The sequence below is a fragment of the Heterodontus francisci genome, chromosome 7 (genome assembly GCF_036365525.1).
Source record: "Heterodontus francisci isolate sHetFra1 chromosome 7, sHetFra1.hap1, whole genome shotgun sequence".
NCBI classification, from domain to species: Eukaryota; Metazoa; Chordata; class Chondrichthyes; order Heterodontiformes; family Heterodontidae; genus Heterodontus; species Heterodontus francisci.
The window spans coordinates 59,442,481-59,460,959 of NC_090377.1; the positions used below are offsets into that span (position 1 = coordinate 59,442,481).

At 43.5% G+C, this 18,479-nt stretch overlaps 1 protein-coding gene across 3 annotated transcripts in view; it reads left to right on the forward strand.

Annotated features, from left to right (window-relative positions):
- The window catches only part of pla2r1 (phospholipase A2 receptor 1), a 119,518-nt gene that overhangs the window by 58,818 nt on the left and 42,221 nt on the right, over nucleotides 1-18,479 (forward strand). For all 3 annotated transcript variants that reach the window (XM_068035262.1, XM_068035263.1, XM_068035264.1), the window contains 6 exons: nucleotides 144-228; nucleotides 6,051-6,183; nucleotides 6,279-6,314; nucleotides 7,536-7,708; nucleotides 11,849-11,916; nucleotides 12,009-12,112. In XM_068035262.1, coding sequence (XP_067891363.1) covers nucleotides 144-228; nucleotides 6,051-6,183; nucleotides 6,279-6,314; nucleotides 7,536-7,708; nucleotides 11,849-11,916; nucleotides 12,009-12,112 — 599 coding nt within the window. The remainder of the gene's footprint in view (nucleotides 1-143; nucleotides 229-6,050; nucleotides 6,184-6,278; nucleotides 6,315-7,535; nucleotides 7,709-11,848; nucleotides 11,917-12,008; nucleotides 12,113-18,479) is intronic.

Genomic DNA, 18,479 nt, shown 5'->3' on the forward strand with positions numbered 1-18,479 from the left:
CAATTGGGAAAGTTTGGAAGTGGCTGTGAATGGGGTTTGGGCTGCTGGAATACCAAATCCAGAGGCAAAGCACCAAGATTTTGATATCTGCACAGTTGAAATGAATTAGGGGAAAATGTCAGCCTAGGATTTTTTTATTCTAGGGAAGAAGAAAGATGGTTTTGGATTGGGTTTAGCAAAAGGAATCCAGCTTCTGCTGGCTCCTGGGATTGGAGTGATGGCAGCGCAGTAAGTAATTCCAAATTATTTTTTATGTATCAATTTAACTTCACAGTATATTCCTAGTTAATTTATGTTACATCTGTTTTTGCAATTCTATATGCACAAAGAAGTTTGAACAATAATTGATCCTCCTAGAATTTATTTTCCTGAAGAATAGAGATGGAAAGAAAGCCCAAGGATGCTGGAGACGTCAAATAAAAACGGACAATTCTGGAAGAGCACAGTTGACAGCTGAAAGAACTTGCATTTATATGGGATGTTTCTTTCCCATCCTCAAAGCCACACAGAACTGCTTCAGAAAGAAATATAGTATAATATTTTGGAGTAATGCTTCCATTGATCACGTTAGTGCTGCTTCTCATTTTACTGTGCTGCTTAGCTGAATTTGTTCTTCCTCACAACTCTGAATTCCACACCCTTTCTCCATATCATTTATAAATACACTCTGGGACCCGTGTATTTTTTTTATATATCCCTGAACTCTTCCTCCATTACATTAATTACTGCAATAAAAACCAAAATTGCTGAAAATACTCAGCATGTCAGGTGGTATTTGTGGAGAGAGAAACAGAGTTCATGGACTGAATTTTACAGGCCCTCCGCTTCAGGGTTCATGGCAGGGGGGGGTGCCCGGAAAATTCTTCTGGGAAGGTTCCGCCGCATTTCATCGGCGGTGGTGAGGTCTCGGGGCGGCCCCCCAGCCACACGGCAGCGGAACCATCATTTGTATATTATAATTAATGCAGATAAATGTTAAATAACTTATCTGGACCACGTCGATATTCCGGCCGGTGACTGGAAGTCCCATGTTGTCGGATCCCCATTTTGGGGAACCGAGGCAAGACACTAGTGGAGAAGTGGGGTGAAGTGTAATTCTCAGGGCGGGGGGGTGGGGTAGCGGGGAGATCTATTGTTGGTTGTGGGGATGATGGGAAGGGGTTGAGGGTTAAAGGTGCTAAAGTCGGGGTGGGGGGGGTGGGTGCGGTGGTGGAAAGGTTCAGAATATCAAAAGGTGATTTTTGGGGGGATATGTCGAATTATTAAATGACTCCGTGAAATGGGACCTTTCAAAATTTAAATGAGACTGAAGGGCCAGATGCCCTTTAAAAATGACGCCTGCGCGGTGGCAACGGATGGCATTGCTGGGGATGGAGCGGCTGTCCCCGCGAAGTCATCGGGGTGTCTACTCCGCCCCCTCAATTTAAATGAGCACCCACGCGAAATATCATGGGGACTCAGTGACGGCACACCGGCGCAGAAAGCGCTCCACCACGATTTGCGGTGTGCTCAGAAACTTCAGCCCAATGTTTCAGGTCCACAATCTATCTTAAGAGCTCACATTAATTACTGTGTTGGTTTGATTACTCTTCATAAGAATTGATTTTGAAATTTAAGCTAGCTCTTCTATTTCACATGCTACACATCTGTTGTGTATTTCCAGTCTTTTCCATATTTAATGGAAGGATAGATATTCTTTGATCATTACTGCTTTCTCAGGATTTGCGGGCCCTTTTCGCTTATTTATATCTTGCTGCCTTGTTCTGCATTGTTAACCATGTTTTGTCACCGTTCTTTGCTGAAAATCTGATTTTATTTTTCAGTATCCTTAAAATCAACAGTCAATTCCAACATTGTTGACAATAAATTTGAACAGAACTATCTGATTCACTGGTTCCCAAACTATTTTGGACAAAGCCCCACCAAAGAAACCAACTCCACATGCCGTCTGTATCAGGCTACTGATGAGATCAATATCTCCTTCACGTCTATCATGGTCACTATTTCTCTCTCACACACTGGGCTGAATTTTGTTCAGCTCCCGACGTCGGGCTCCATGATGGGGGCGGGCGGGGGGCTGCTGCCAGAAGATCGTACCGGCAGCGGCTCCCCACGGAGCCAAACACTGGGATTGCCAGGCCTGATCTTCCGGCAGTGGCGATGCTCTGTGGCGGCCCTCCACCACGCGACAACGTGACTTTAAACATTTAAATAAACTCTATGAATACATTTAAATTGAATTACCCGCGATCTTACCGTCTGATCCAGAAATTCCGTGCAACAGGCAGTACTCGCGCCTTCGCTTTCCCGTCCGGGGAAAGCTAGCGCCACCCAGGTGGGGAAGGGGGGAAACGCAGGATTTTGTGTAGTGGGGGAGAAGGAGAATGGGGTCAACTCTGCATTTATAGTGTGGGGGAGGGAGGGGTCACCTCTGCTCTTTGTGCACTGGGGAGAAGAAGGGGTCAACTCTTCAATTTCAGTGTATTGGGCAGAGGGGGGAAACAGACCACCATTTATTTTCAGTGTAATTGTGGGGAGGGGGTAGGGGTTCACTCTGCAGTCCCTGAGCAGGGCTGGCAGCCCTTTAAAATGGTGCCAGTGCATGCGCAGAGACAGCTGCCACTGTTCACAGCGTCGCTGAGGCCGCCCCGTCACATGATTGGGGGGGGGGGGGTGTGTGGTGGCGGTGATGGCGGCAGCCCTGCATATTTAAATGAGCCACCATGCTCAAGAGCGTGGAAGCGTGCAGCCCGTGCGTGCAGGTTGCCATTTATTTTGCCTGCCGCTACTCCAGCGGCGGGAAAACAAAATTCAGCCCACTGTCTCTGTTTATTTCTTTCTCGCTTCTCTACTTTTGTTTCTTCCTCTCTCTCTCCTCCATCCCTTTTTTTTTTTGTCTCTCTCCACTTCTGTTTCACATACTTTCCCTTACTTTCATCTGTTTTCATGTCCCTCCCTTTTCTCTCTCCTACCTCATTTTCTCCTCTTAATTTTTCATCTCATTTTTGTTACTTTATCTCATTCTCTTTTTTTACTCTGCAGCAGTCTTCTATTTGTTATACTTCTTATAACGTTGGAGCTACTCCTCATGTAAGGAAGATGGATACAATGCGAGAGAGCCAGATGGCCAGTTCTCTCAAATAGCCAGGGAGCAGGGCTTTCAAAAGGAAACACAGAACAGATTGTGGGGCTTTCAAAGAGAATGGGAGTCGGATTTTCAATGAGAATAGGCTTCCAAAAGAGGACAGAAAAAGGGGAGCAGAACTTTTAAAACGATACATTTCTTTCGAACAAAACTGGGCTCTCAGAACATGACTTTTAAAAAAAAAACAACTGGAAGTGAGAAATTGATGGTTGCTGTTAATTGTTGGCTGGGACTGTCCTAGCCTCCACAGATAATGGCTGTGCCACTGCTGTTTTGTATGGCTTAACAAATCAGTGGATCAACTTGTTGAGTCATCGAGAGAACCTAGCAAAACTTTCATAACCAAAATAACTGGAACATGATTTTATTTTGCTTCTTTGACATATACTCTTACTTTCTCAAATTCAGTCATTTTAATTATTACTGCTTCAAACATAATGGTGAATCATCCCAGCACCATTTTTGTGATGTAAACATTCTTTAGTCTGTTTAATTTACTATCAAGAATTTGATATGACAGAGTCTTTTCATGATTTTGATCCCTTAGATATAAATCAAATCATTGAATGTATATTTTTGGCAAAAAAAGCTACAGAAAACTTTTTTTTTTGTCACGGGATGTGGCATCGCTGGCCAGGCCAGCATTTATTGTCCATCCCTAATTGTCCTTGGGAAGGTGGTGGTGAGCTGCCTTCTTGAACCACTGCAGGCTATGTGGGGTAGGTACACCCACAGTGCTGTTAGGAAGGGAGTTCCATGATTTTGACCCAGCGACAGAAGAACACAAGAAATAGGAGCAGAAGTAGCCCATCTGGCCCATCGAGCCTGCTCCGCCATTCAATATGATTGAATTCATGTCTGATCTTGGGCTTCAATTCCACTTTACTGCCTGTTCCCCATATCCCTTGTTTCCCTGTAAGGCCAAAAATCTATCTATCCCAGCCTTAAATGTATTCAATATTGGAGCATCCACAACCCTCTGGGCTAGAGCACTCCAAAGACTCTCAACCCTTTGAGAGAAGTAATTTTTCCTCATCTCAGTCCAGAATGATTGGCCCCTTATCCTGAGTCTGTATCCCCGTGTTCTAGATTCCCTGACCTGTGGGAACAATCTCTCAGCTTTTACCCTATCAAGCCCTTTCAGAATCTTGTATGTCTCAATTAGATTACCTCTCATTCTTCTAAACTCCAGATAATATAGGCCCAATTTATTCAGCCTCTCGTCATAGGACAACCCCCTCATCCCAGGGCCCAATCTAGTAAATCTTCATTGCACTGCCTCCAGTGCAAGAATATCCTTTCTTAAATGTGAAGGCCAAAACTGCACACAGTATTCCAGGTGCGGTCTCACCAAAGCCCTGTACAATTTTAGTAAGACTTTATTCTTGTACTCCAATCCCCTTGTAATAAAGGTCAACATGCCATTTGCCTTCCTAATAGCCTGCTGCACCTGCATGTTAACGTTGTGCATTCCTTGTATGAGTACCCCAAGTCTCTCTGAACATCAACACTTACCAGTTTCGCACCTTTAAAAAAATTCTGCTTTTCTATATTTACGACCAAAGTGAACAACTTCACACTTCCATTTGCCATCTTGTTGCCTACCCACTTAACCTGCCTATATCTCTTTGCAGCCTCTCTACATCATCCCCGCAGCTTACCTTTCCACCGAGCTTTGTATCATCAGCGAACTTGGATACATTACTCTCTGTCTCTTCATCCAAGTCATTAATATAGAGCGTAAATAGCTGAGGCCCCAGCACTGATTCTTGCAGCACCCCACTATTCACTGCCTGCCAACTTGAAAATGCCCCATTTATGTCCACTCTCTGCCTCCTGTCTGTTAACCAATTCTCTATCCCTGCTAATATATTACCCCAACACCATGAGCTCTTATCTTGCCTATTAATCTCTTATGTGACACCTTATCGAGTGCCTTTTGAAAATCCAGATATACTACATCTACTGGTTCCCCTTTATCTACCCTACTAGTTACATCCTCAATAAACTCTAATAAATTTGTCAGCCAGGATCTCCCTTTAGTAAAACCATGCTGACTTGTTCCAATCATACTATGCTTTTCCAAGTGCATTGTTAAGACTTCCTTAATAATCGTTTCCAACATCTTCCCAATGACTGATAGGCTAACTGGCCTGTAGTTCCCTGTTTTCTCTCTACCTCTTTTTCTTGTAAAGCGGCATAATATTTACCAACTTCAAATCTGACGGGACCATTTCTGAATCTAAGGAATTCTGGAAAATCATAGCCAGTGCATCCACTATCTCTGCAGCTATCTCTTTTAGAACCCTGGGATGTAGGCCATCTGGTCCCGGTGACTTGTCAAATTTTAGTCCCTCAAGTTTCTCCAATACTTTTTATTAACTGATATCAATATCCTTAATTTTCTCACTCTTTTTAGCCCCTAGGTTACTGCTCATTTCTGGTATGGAACTACTGTGGAGACAGACACAAAATATTTGTTCAATGCCTCTGCTATTTCCTCATTTCCCATGATGATTTCTCCTGTCTCTGCCTCTAAGCGACCAACGTCTACTTTAGCTACTCTCTTCCTTTTTACGTACTTATACAGTGAAGGAACGGCAATATAGTTCCAAGTCAGGATGCTGTGTGGCTTGTAGGGGAACTTGCAGGTGGCGCTGTTCCCATGCATCTGCTGCCCTTGTCCTTCGAGGTGGGTTAGTGACAGTTCTACTTATAGTGCAAGTCATTGTGCATGCTTTTCCACCCCCCAAATGAGCAATACATCATTGCTGAACAGGTAAAATAAACAGTTTATTTAAAATGAACTAAAAATGTGGGACATCTGAAAAGAAAATAACTTCTCGTTGTCCAGTATGAAGCTGTCATGAGAAACTAAACTATCATATGATCCCTTGGTCTCTAGGTTGTTTCTTTGTTTTCGCTTGACAAAGACAAAGATGATGATGAGAGAATCTGTGCTGCATACAAATTTGATAAAACTATTGCACCTTTTCGGTGTGATGAAAGGCTGGGATGGGTCTGTAAAATGTCAAAAGGTAAAAAAAAAATTAAAACTTGAAAGTTAGCAATTATTTTATCTAATAATGGAATATGTGCAGTATACATTTAATTGATAAATCTTTTTTTTTAGGAGCTAAACTGAAAAAACCAGACTGGTACATTGATGGTAAGCAAAAGTAGCAGTAAATGTACAAGTTGCATCTCAGCAGAAAATGCAAAAAATAATTGTCTGTAAAACAATACAATATGTATTTCATAAAAATTGTTGATTCAGTTAATTATTCCCCACACCTATGCAACCGCTAACACAACCAAGGTTGTTTTTAATTTTGCTTCTTACTAAGTCTACTAGGCAGTGCAGGACAGGCAGGACCTGTCCAGACTGTTTTTCCTCCCTTTAACAAACTATGCACCAGAAGCTGATGAACCTATCCTGGAGGGAGAAGCTTGAGTTTCAGTCTGCTTCGACTGACTCAGGTCTCTTGAGAGCAAGACTCCAGAAATATAACCATTATACTACTGAAAAAAAAACCTTTTGGAGGGAGAGGATCTCTTCCCTTTTTTTAGGCCTCCGCTATTGCAAGGTCTAAAAAAAAAAATGCCATGTTTACCTTTTTTGGGCTGTCCTGCCCCCTGTTAATACGTTTCCTAATCTAACGCAGCAGTTGGTGTCCTGCTGCAATACCTCTGCACCTTCAGCTTTAGCAGTGGTAGATTGCATCTTATTAGTGAGGATCCCACCTTGATAGCACCCTCTTCCCCCCGCCCCCCCATGCACCCACCATGAAAATGGGTCAGGTTCATGAGGCAGTGGGCTAAAGCCCTGCCCTGCCCCTTCTTTGGTGAGAAGAGAGAACTCCAGGCCCAGAAATCAAAAATTAAAATGTAAATAATTATATGTACACTAATTTGAAGATAAACTTGAAGTTTCTGTCCGATCTCATTACTACATTTCTGTGTTAGTATGCTCGTAATTGTTTTTGTTCTTTCATTGAATGCATGAGCATCGCTGGCAAGGCCAGCATTTTCCCATTCCTAATTGCCTTTGAGAAGGTGGTGAACCACCGCCTTCAACCGCTGCAGTCTATCTGGTGTAGGTAGACCCACAGTGCTGTTAGGAAGGAAGTTCTAGGTTTTTGACCCAGCGACAGTGAAGGAGTTGCGATTATAGGCCCATGTCAGGATGATGTGTGACTTAGGAGGGGACCTTTCAGGTGGTGGTGTTCCTGCAGTATAAGCTTTTAAGCCATATTTCTCTGTTACTGGGTTATGAATAGTATTGTGGAGGCAGTTTTATAATGCTAGTGGGAACAAAATCTTGTCTGTTAATATCTGTGTGTAGCTTAATTTGTATTCATGTAAATTCTCAATTGTTTCCTCTGTGCAGAAGAGCAATTTGCATTTGCACCTTGGGTCTTCTTTCAAGGAGCTGAATATTTGTTTTTTGAGACGGAGGGGAAGTGGCTCGCAGCTGCTGTGGCTTGTAGTTTGATGGATAGCGACTTGGCATCTATAAATACGCCTAAAGAACAGGACTTCATTAAAAGCAGAATAGGAAAGGTAAAGTAAGATCAAGACTGCTTCAAGATGGAGCAGACTTTGCAACGATAACAATCTAAGGTATCAGAACACTTGTTGAAGTGGATCTATATTGCAAAAACATTTTCTGAAGTGGTTTAATATTACCAGCTACATCGCCTGCAGCTGTAGAAACATCAATATTTGTATAACAGTCATTTCTGCAGCTGCCACATTCATGTTGCTTGCATGCATACAGTTGTTTTAAAGTTGCAAGCTGACTTCTGGGAAGGCGTTTTAATCCCCAGTGGTTGGGAAAGGTGCACACAGGTCAGTGAGAATGAAACTGCTTCTCAGCCCTCTAGAGGATGATCATAAACACTTCAGCTGCTTCACCCACCAGCAGTCAAAAAGCATGAATGGCTACCTTCATCTCTGATGACCAGCCACTTTGCATTTATGTTGCAGTCAGAAACAGTTGTGCGACTGGAGGCCTGACCGTATACACCAGCAAATTAGGTTGTTTATCATTTTCTTTGTTAGGTTGCAACTGGATTCAAAGCTGCGCCAATGTAAATTATTACATTTTTAGACATTTAAATCCCGTTATGTGACACATAATAAAGAGTGAATGGGCAATAATTTTGCTTCATTTAAAACTAACCAGAACTTATTCTGGCAATTCACAAATTGGATTTTTGAGTTTCGATCTGTTGAATGAAGTGTATTTTTGCAGTATCTCCAATTCTACATTGATCTGATTTATGCATTGCTTTCTCAAGTGCTATCAAACCATGTAAATACCCCCTTAGTTAAAACATCCCTAACACCGAGAACAATGTTTACATATTTTAACCTTATTTTGTATGTTACAATGTTAAATGAATCTGAATAAATAACATTTTAGGTTTACTGTTTGCAGGGTTGTTAGACATGTGTTTTTTAAAAAGCAACACAATTTGTAAAACTTATGCAGCAAAATGCTACCATTTGTGCAAAAATTACAGAAAAATCTCTGAAGAACTACAAAATCATTGACGATGAACTTAATCAGATCTAGCCAAAGAAACTGGTAAATTACAATTTTCCTCACTCTGATTGGACTGCGCTTGAATTGAGAACCAACTTTAAATTGCCTCATATACCCCTTAAATAGAAAGTTTTGTAAGTTTTTGGATTTTTCTGAATAATATGAAAGTTTACTTATATTTAAACACAACACTGGGCTTTTCCTACCAAATACTCAGGGGAGCTCAAGTATTGGTGGATGCCCATTGATGGGGAAACTATAAGCTAAAAGGAAAGGCCTGGTATAATCAATCCAATGGAGGCAGTGAGATTAGAACAGGAAGCTATTGTGGCAGGGTCTTTGGTCTGCAGATACCAACAAAGAAGCAAACTCAACTGCAGGTGTAGCCAGGTTCCATTCTGTGCTTGCTACTCTTCCTCAACAACTACATATGTACTCATTGGGTCATCTTCCTTATTCATATTGATGATAATGGGCTGTATCTCTCTCTCTGTCTCCCCTACCGATGATTTGACAACTACCTCAGTGCTGTTAGAGTGCAGGCCTGGCATCAAGTTCTGGATGAGGCAGAACTACCTCCAATTAACATCAGCAAATCTGAAGCCACACTTTGAAATATCTGCATCTTAGTCCCTAACTCTTAGCTACCTCCCTGACTGCGCACTTAGACTAAACCCAACAGTGCACATCATGCAGCGCTTCAAAGCTCATGTTCAACTGCCTATTTTAGCCTGTACAACAGCGTTGTTTCCACCCTTGCCTTGTACTTGGTACCTTGCTTGCTTTCCTTAAGTGACCTCCAGGCTCAACTTCTCCAATGACCTCCTTTCCCCAGGCTCAACTTCTCCAATGACCTCCTTGCCAGCCTTGTGTGCTTCATTCTAATTAAAGTCCAACTCATCCAAAACTTTTGTGCAATTCTATTCTGCTCCTCTATCATTCTTGTCTTCCCCAACCTCCAGTAGCTCAGACTGTCTGCCTTAGCTACTAACGAGATAAATCCATTGAGCCATTGGGGAACAAGAAAACTAGCTTTTAATTTATTCATACTGTTACGACCAGGTGAGAAAGGGGTCCAGGGTTCCCCCTCAGCCTTCACCAAGTCTTACCGTAACAGGTTTTATTTTAAACACACTGTTCTTTAAGCTCCCCCTTAGTGAATCGTTGTTCACTAACTTTCAATTATAAGGCAAAGAAACTAGCCAAAACAGGTTTTCTTAGGTTTAAAGAAAAAAGGTTGAACTTTATTAAATTTAAACTCTAATTCAGTTAATGCCTATGGAGACGCGAAGCGCCCACGCTAGCATGCATACATGATAAACACACATGCAGATAGAGACAGAAAAAAGCAGAAGAAATAAAGTGGGAAGTTTGAGACAATATCTGAAGATGGTTTTGGTTACTGTTCTTCGGGCTTGCTGTAGAGTCCTTGATTGTAGGTAGGTCTTGCTTTTCATTGGGGCCCAGTATTCTTCATAAACCTTGTTCAATGTAGGAGACTTTTCTTTCTTGCGGTTCATGTGTCCTCAGTTTGTCCAGAGCCTTGTGAGAAAGAGATGGAAGCAGACAGGAGAGGTCTTCTCACTCCAGGAGCAAACAGTCTTTCTTTAGTTCAAAGTTTTTGTGCAATTCAGAAAAACCCAGGTTGCCAAGCAGGTTAGTCATGTGAAAGCTGGTCTGACTACGTCTGTTTGTGGATTCTCTTGTCTAAGCCGACCCTGGAATGTCTCTTCTTACACACAATACCTGGTGCTCAAAGAGCATTTTGGGTTGAATTGGAGCAGGGAATAGCCCCTTTGTCCCTCCAAGCACTGTCTGTTGGTATGCAGATGTTTCTTCCAGCCACGGCTGATCTGTCATTTCCTCGCTCCAGCATCAGTTTAAAATCAATGTTCATATGACAAAATTAATATGCCTCATTGTTGGCAGGTGGGGGGTCTGCATGACAATACTTAGTATAAGATCAATGCTTGGGCCCCAGCTGTTCACAATATATAGCAATGATTTGGATGTGGGGACCAAATGTAATATTTCCAAAGTTCACGGATGACACAAAACTAAGTGGGAATGTGTGGGAAGATGCAAAGCGGCTTCAAAGGGATTTGGAAAGACATAGTGAGTGGGCAAGAATCTGGCAGATGGAATATAATGTGGAAAAATGTGAGGTTATCCACTTTGGTAGGAGGAATAGATGTGCAGAGTATTTCTTAAATGGTAAAAGATTAGAAAGTGTAGATGTACAAAGAGACCTGGGTGTCCTTGTCAATAAGTCACTGAAAGCTGACATGCAGGTGCAGCAAGCAATTAGGAAGGTTAATGGTATATTAGCCTTTATCACAAGAGGATTTGAGTACAGGAGTAATTAAGTCTTGCTTCAATTGTATAGAACCTTGGTTAGACCACACCTGGAGTACTGTGTGCAGTTTTGGTCCCCTTACCTTAGGCAGGATATTATTGCAATAGAGGGAGTGCAATGAAGATTCACCAGACTTGTTCCTGGGGTGGTGGGATTGTCCTATGAAGAGAGATTGGGGAAACTGGGCCTGTATTCTATAGAGTTTTGAAGAATGAGCGGTGATCTCATTGAAACCTACAAAATACTTAAAGGGATAGACAGGGTAGATGCAGCTAAGATGTTTGCCCTGGTTGGGGAGTCTAGAACCAGGGGACACAATTTCAAAATAAGGGGGAAGTCACATAGAACAGAGATGAGGAGAAATTTCTTTACTCAGAGGGTTGCGAATCTTTGGAATTCTCTACCCAGAAGGCTGTGGCAGCTCAGTCATTGAGTATGTTTAAAGCAGAGATTGACCGCTTTCTAAATACAAATGACATAAAGGGATATGAGGATAGTGTGGGGAAAAAGGCATTGAAGTGGATGATCAGCCGTGATCGTATTGAATAGCAGAGCAGAGCAGGCTCGATGGGCTGAATGGCCTATTCCTGTTCCTATGATAGTAATAATCATAATTTTGGAAGTGCAGTTCAGCCCAGGTGCCACGTATTGGTTTTATTGAATACTGGCTCATGTGTATTTATTTCACTGGTATTTATTTCAGAGTTCTTCCTGATGTAATAATGTTCTGCAGCTTATAACAAAAGACACAACTCATGCAGTTCTTTTTCATGAAACATTTAATGTTGTTCTGCAGCTTTTAACTGATAGGCATGAAAAGTGGTGGATTGGATTGTATGCAGAAAATTCCAAAGCTGGATTTCGGTAAGAAGTCACAACCTCAAAAAATTGTCCTGTTATGTCGTTGATTAATCATTAATGATATTTATCCTATCGAATGATTTATTTGTACATAGCTGGATAGATGATTCTTCATTGTATTACAACAACTGGGATGACAACTATCCAAGCCGTTTGCCCAAACATAGTGGCAGATGTGTTTACATGTCATCAAAAACAGGTAATTATTCCATTATACACATCATTAAATTTATTACATTAATATTTGGTGAGATAACTTTGCTAGGTTTTTATAAAATGGATGGGCTGTGTGGAAGTATTTTGTTTTGAGAGCTAGCTTTGACCTTCGCAAGCCTAATTGAACAGGTTTGACATTCTTAACAATCATTCTGCTGTAGAGAACAAAATAAGCATTTCCCGCTTGCTTTTAAAATCACATTTAATGTGCCTTCATTAACTTTGTTAAAATTTAAAAACATGAAAACATACACCCACACACTTCCTTCTGATTGTCACTACAGCTTAACAACACTCAACGATGCCAGGCAGGACATTTTTTATTCGTTCCTGGGATGTGGGTGTTACTGCCTAGGCCAGCATTTATTGCCCATCACTAATTACCCTTGCACAACCCTTTGGAGAATCTCAAATATTCACAACCCTCGAAATGAAGAAACCTCTCTACATCTCAGTCCTAAATGATCGACCCCTTATCCTGAATCTGTTCCCCTATGTTCTAGATTCCCCACCCGGGGAAACAACCTCTCTGTGTCTACTTTGACAATCCCTTTCAGAATCTTAATGTTTCAATGAGATCACATCTCATTCTTCTAACCTCCAGAGTATAGGCCCAATTTACTCAGCCTCTGATCATGGGGCAACCCTCTCATCCCATGAACCAATCTAATGAACCTTCACTGTACTGTCCCCAAGGCAAGTATATCCTTCCTTACCAATGGAGATCAAAACTGTGTATAGTACTCCAGGTGTGCTCTCGCCAAAGCCTTGTACAATTGTAGCAAATCTTCCTTATTCTTGTACTCCAATCCCCTTGCAATAAAGGCCAACATGCCATTTGCCTTCCTAATTGCTTGCTGTACCTGCATGCTAACATTCTGTGTTCCCTGTAGAAGTACACTGAAATCTCTCTGAACATCAACATTTGCAAGTTTCATACCTTTTAGAAATATTCTGCTTTTCTATTCTTACGACCAAAGTGAATAACTTCACACTTCCCCACATTATACACCATCTGCCACCAATGTTTCCCAATCATATTACTTGATAGCACTGTCGACAACCCCTTCCATCACTTTACTGATGATCGAGAGTAGACTGATAGAGCAGTAATTGATCGGGTTGGATTTGTCCTGCTTTTTGTGTGCAGGACATACCTGGACAATTTTCTACATTGCTGGGTAAATGCCAGTGTTGTAGCTGTTCTGGAACAACTTGGCTAGGGGTCTTCAGTACTATTCATCCGGGAAGTTGTCAGGGTCCATAGCCTTTGTAGAATCCAGTGCCTTCAACCTTTTCTTGATATCACATGGAGTGAATTGGATTGGCTGAAGACTGGCATCTGTGATGCTGAGGACCTTAGGAGGAGGCTGAGATGGATCATCTACTCAACATGTCTGGCTGAAGACTGATTCAAATGCTTCAGCCTTATCTTTTGCACTGATGTGCTGGGCTCCCCCATCATGGAGGATGGGGATATTTGTGGAGCCTCTTCCTCCTGTAGTTGTTTTATTTTCCTCCACCATTCACGACTGGATGTGGTAGGACTGCAGAACCTAGATCTGATCCATTGGTTGTGGGATCATTTAGCCCTGTATATTGCGTGCTGCTTCCGCTGTTTGGCATGCAATTAGTCCTGTGTTATAGCTTCACCAGGCAGACACCTCATTTTGAGGTATGCCTGGTGCTGCTCCTGGCATGCCCTCTTTCACTCTTCATTGAACCAGGGTTGATCCCCTGGCTTGATGGTAATGGTAGAATGGGGGATATGCTGGCCCACGAGGCTACAGATTGTGGTGGAATACAATTTTGCTACTGCTGATGGCGTACAGCGCCTCATGGATGCCCAGTTTTGCATTGCGAGATCTGTTCGATATCTATCCTATTTAGCACGGTGGGTAGTGGCACGGAACACAAAAGTCCGCCAGTTTCATGCCTGTATCCTCAGTACCTTGCTCTACGGCAGCGAGGCCTGGACAACATATGTCGGCCAAGAGCGACGTCTCAACTCATTCCATCTTCGCTGCCTCCGGAGAATCCTTGGCATCAGGTGGCAGGACCGTATCTCCAATGCAGAAGTCCTTGAGGCGGCCAACATCCCCAGCATATACACCCTACTGAGCCAGCGGCGCTTGAGGTGGCTTGGCCATGTGAGCTGCATGGAAGATGGCAGGATCCCCAAGGACGCATTGTACAGCGAGCTCGTCCATGTCTCCGCTTTAAAGACGTCTGCAAACGCGACATGAAGTCCTGTGACATTGACCACAAGTCGTGGGAGTCAGTTGCCAGTGATCGCCAGAGCTGGCGGACAGCCATAAAGGCGGGACTAAAGAGTGGCGAGTCGAACAGACTTAGCAGTTGGCAGGAAAAAAGGCAGAAGTGCAAGGGGAGAGCCAACTGTGTAACAGCCCCGACAACCAATTTTATCTGTAGCACCTGTGGAAGAGTCTGTCACTCTAGAATTGGCCTTTATAGCCACTCCAGGCACTGCTCCACAAACCACTGACCACCTCCAGGTGCTTACCCATTGTCTCTCGAGACAAGGAGGCCAAAGAGAGTGCCACACAACACGATGGTGGGTATCCTCAGTGCAAAAATAGGACTTCATCTCCACAAGGACTGTGCGGTGGTCACTCCTACCAATACTGTCTTGGACAGATGCATCTGCAATAGGTAGATTGGTGAGGACGAGGTCAAGTAGATTTTTCCCTCTTGGTTTCTTCACCACCTGCGGCCGACCCAGTCCAGCAGCAATGTCCTTTAGGGCTCAGTCAGTAGCAATGCTACTGAGCCACTCTTTGTGATGGACATTGAAGTCCCCACCCAGAGTAGATATAGATTGTAAATAGCTGAGGCCCCAGCACTGATGCTTGCAGCACTCTGCTAGTTACAGCCTGCCAATCTGAAACTGCCTCGTTCATCCCTACCCTCTGCTTCCTGTTCCTGACCGATCCTCCATCCATGCTAATTTATTATCCCCCTACTCCATGATGGCTTACCTTGCTTATTAACATTTGTGTGGCACCTTATCAAATGCTTTGTGGGAAATCCATGTACAATAGATCTACTGACTTCCCTTTACCCTATTAGTTACATCCTCAAAAAAACTTGACTAAATTTGTCAAACACGATTTTCTTTACTTTAAACCATGTTGGCTTTGATCATTTTATGATATTCTAAGTGCCTTAAGACTTTCTTAATAATAGATTCCACCATTTTCTCAATGACTGATGTCATGTTAACTTGCCTGTAGTTCATTTTTTTTTCTTTCTCCCTCCGATCTTGACTGGCAGCGTTTGTTGATAATGGAACCACTAGGTGGCGCTGTTACTGGCACATGCGCAAATGTAGCCTCGTCGACAGAAACATCACTGTCTGCGACATCTCAGGCAATTGCCAGTAATAAAAATGGCACTGCACAATTTGACACACAAAACCAAATTGAGCCCAAACCCCCTCACCCCTCAATGACCGCAATCACGGCCTCCACCAGCCCCCAGCAGTACCCCGCTCCCTCTCAAAATCTTCTCTTCTGTTTCCCCACCCCCCCCCCCCACCCCCCCGCATTCGCCACCTCAATTGCCGCATTCAGTTTCCCGCTCCCTCTAGCATCTGCCTTCTCGCCACTCCCTCCCGCCATGGCTGGGGGGGGTGGGTGGGGGTGGTTAGCGAGCGGGGTGCTAGTGGCGAGATGGGAAGCGTGCTGCAGGATGGAGCAATGGAGAGGTGGGAGCAGACTCAAGCGGGCGGGCATGGGAGATAACAGCAAGAGGGAGCGGGGATGAGAAGCAGCGATTGAGGCCCCAATTGCAGGAGGGAGCGGGGTAATGTTAGAGGGAATGGAGGCGGCGATCGTGGCCATTGAGGGGTGAAGCAACTCTCTGACATCATTACATCTGACATCATTATGTGGTGATGTTGACGTGCATGCGCGATCCCATACTGGCAAGCTGGCAAATGTTCGGACGTCTGATGACGTCGGCAATCGCTCTGCATATGCTCTGCCTTGTCCTTAAGTAGCAGTGTTACACTTACTAACTTCCAATCTGCTTGACCGTTCTAGAATCTAGGGAATTTCAGAAAATCATAACCAGTGCATCCACTATCTGTGCAGCTACATCCTTTTAGAACCTTAAGATGTAGACCAGTAGGTCTTGGGGATTTGTTGGCTTTTACTGACTTAAGTTTCTGATACTTTTTCCCTGCTGATATTAATTACCTTTTAGTTCCTCGCTCTTATTAATCCCTTGATTGTCCTTTATTTTTGGTATGTAATTTGTGTCCTGTGCTGTGAAGATAGACACAAAACCTTTATTCAATGTCTCTGCCATTATTTCATACCCCACAATAATTTCACCTGCCTCTAAGGGACCAACATTTACTTTAGCTACTCCCCTGTAGTATTTTGCTTTTATATCAAAAGATGCTGAAAATCTAAAATCAAAACACAAGGTGCTGGAAATACTCAGCAGGCCAGGCAGCATCTGTGGAGAGAGAAGCAGAGTTAATGTTTCAGGTCTGTGACCTTTCATTAGAACTAATCCCTAATTCTGCTTTTGAGGAACGCTGCACCAGAGTTCTGGTCGAACACCTCCTAACCATCATGGATCTGGCCAGCCCATTCCCAGAAGCCACACCCTTAAGGAAAATTACTGCCAAGGCCATAGTCGAGGGGCTGACCCAATTTTACATATGATACGGCCTGCCCAAGGTAATTCAGCCCGATCGAGGAACTAATTTCATGTCCTGAACATTCCAGGAAATGCTACACAGCCTCGGTATTGACCAGCTGAAATCTTCACCAAGCCACCCACAATCTCCAGGGGCTCTGGAATGATACCATGATACCATAAAAACCATGATCAGGGCATATTGCTGTGATTATCTTCATGACTGGGATAAAGGAGTAGCTTTCTTGCTGTTTGCTACCAAAGATTCACCAAATGAGTCCACAGGCTTCAGCCCATTTGAATTGGTTTTGGACATGAGGTGAGAGGCCCCCTAAAATTGATTAAGGAAAAACATTATCTCCGATCAGTTGGGAGGTGTGCACAATACTCCAGAAGTGGTCTAACCAAGGTTCTGTACAGTTTAACATAACTTCTTTGCTTTTCAATCTATCCCTCTGGAAATGAATTCCAGTGCTCTTTTATTCTTTGTGGCCTTATTTACATCCGTCATTTTTTTTTAATGATTTGTCTATCAGCCCCTAGATCCTTTGCTTCTCCATCCTATTTATTATTATCCAAGTCATATGTGGCCCCTTAATCTTCCCACCAAAATGTAACTTATCTGCGTTGAAATTCATTTACGCCCTGCCAAAACTGAAAGTTCCACCCATTGTTATTTTCTGTAATTAATACTTACAGGAAGTGCTTACTTTGTACGAAAGTTCAGAGCTAGTGGGTGTTCAGGCAAACATTAGGCAGGATTTTCGCCCTGATATGGGGGCAGGAATAGAGATGGGCAGCCGTGTACTTCAGCAGTGCTGGCAATTGTGCTAGTTTACTGTTGCTGTTATGACTCTTAGTGATTTTGCTCAGAATGGGCGAAGGTGGGACCCAGCATCCTGCCCGATTTGAATCAATAGTCAGTTAAGCTTGTCAGCTCATCAAGGGCCTGTTTGGAATTTTTGTGGGGACACACTGGATCAGAAACAGTCCAAGTGGGAGGAGGGGGGGCAACACAGTGGGGAGCCAGTCATCGCCACGTCATTCAATTAGGTGGAACCATAAAAGGATGTATGGCTGAGAGGGGCAACTCATCATTGGCACACTTGCCATTGGGTGAACAGAATTCGCAGAGCAAGTGGTCTGTGCGCACACAGTCACAGCCGGGTGTTGTAACCCTCCAGGGATCGCAGGGCCATTGGGGGAGGAAGTGTCCAGTAAGCATTGTGAGTGCAGCTGACCGTAAGCAAGGCAACAGCTGGAAATGGGATTTAGGTACTCCGAGATGGGGACCAGTAGCTATGCGGATCAGCATCCTCAGGAGCAGATGAAGAGCATAGGAGAGGAACGAGGGTCAAGAAGGCAACGAAGGCCTTAGTATTGAGTGTACTGCCAAAGAAGCAGCTACCTGGACATGTCAGAGAATCAGTGCTGCAGAGGACTGCGCCTATCTAGGCAGATGGTAACTGAGATTTGTGCCCTCATTGAGGAAGACCTCAGACTTCGCAGTACTGCTTGGCATCCCCTGCCTGTAGCCATGAGTCGCTGGGGCCTTAAACTTCTTCGGCTCTGGCTCGTTCCACGGATCAGCAGCAGAACTTGGTGGCATCCAAGCGGCAACACACCATTGCATCTCGCAGGTCACTGATGCCCTATTTGCGAGAACTGGGCAGTACATA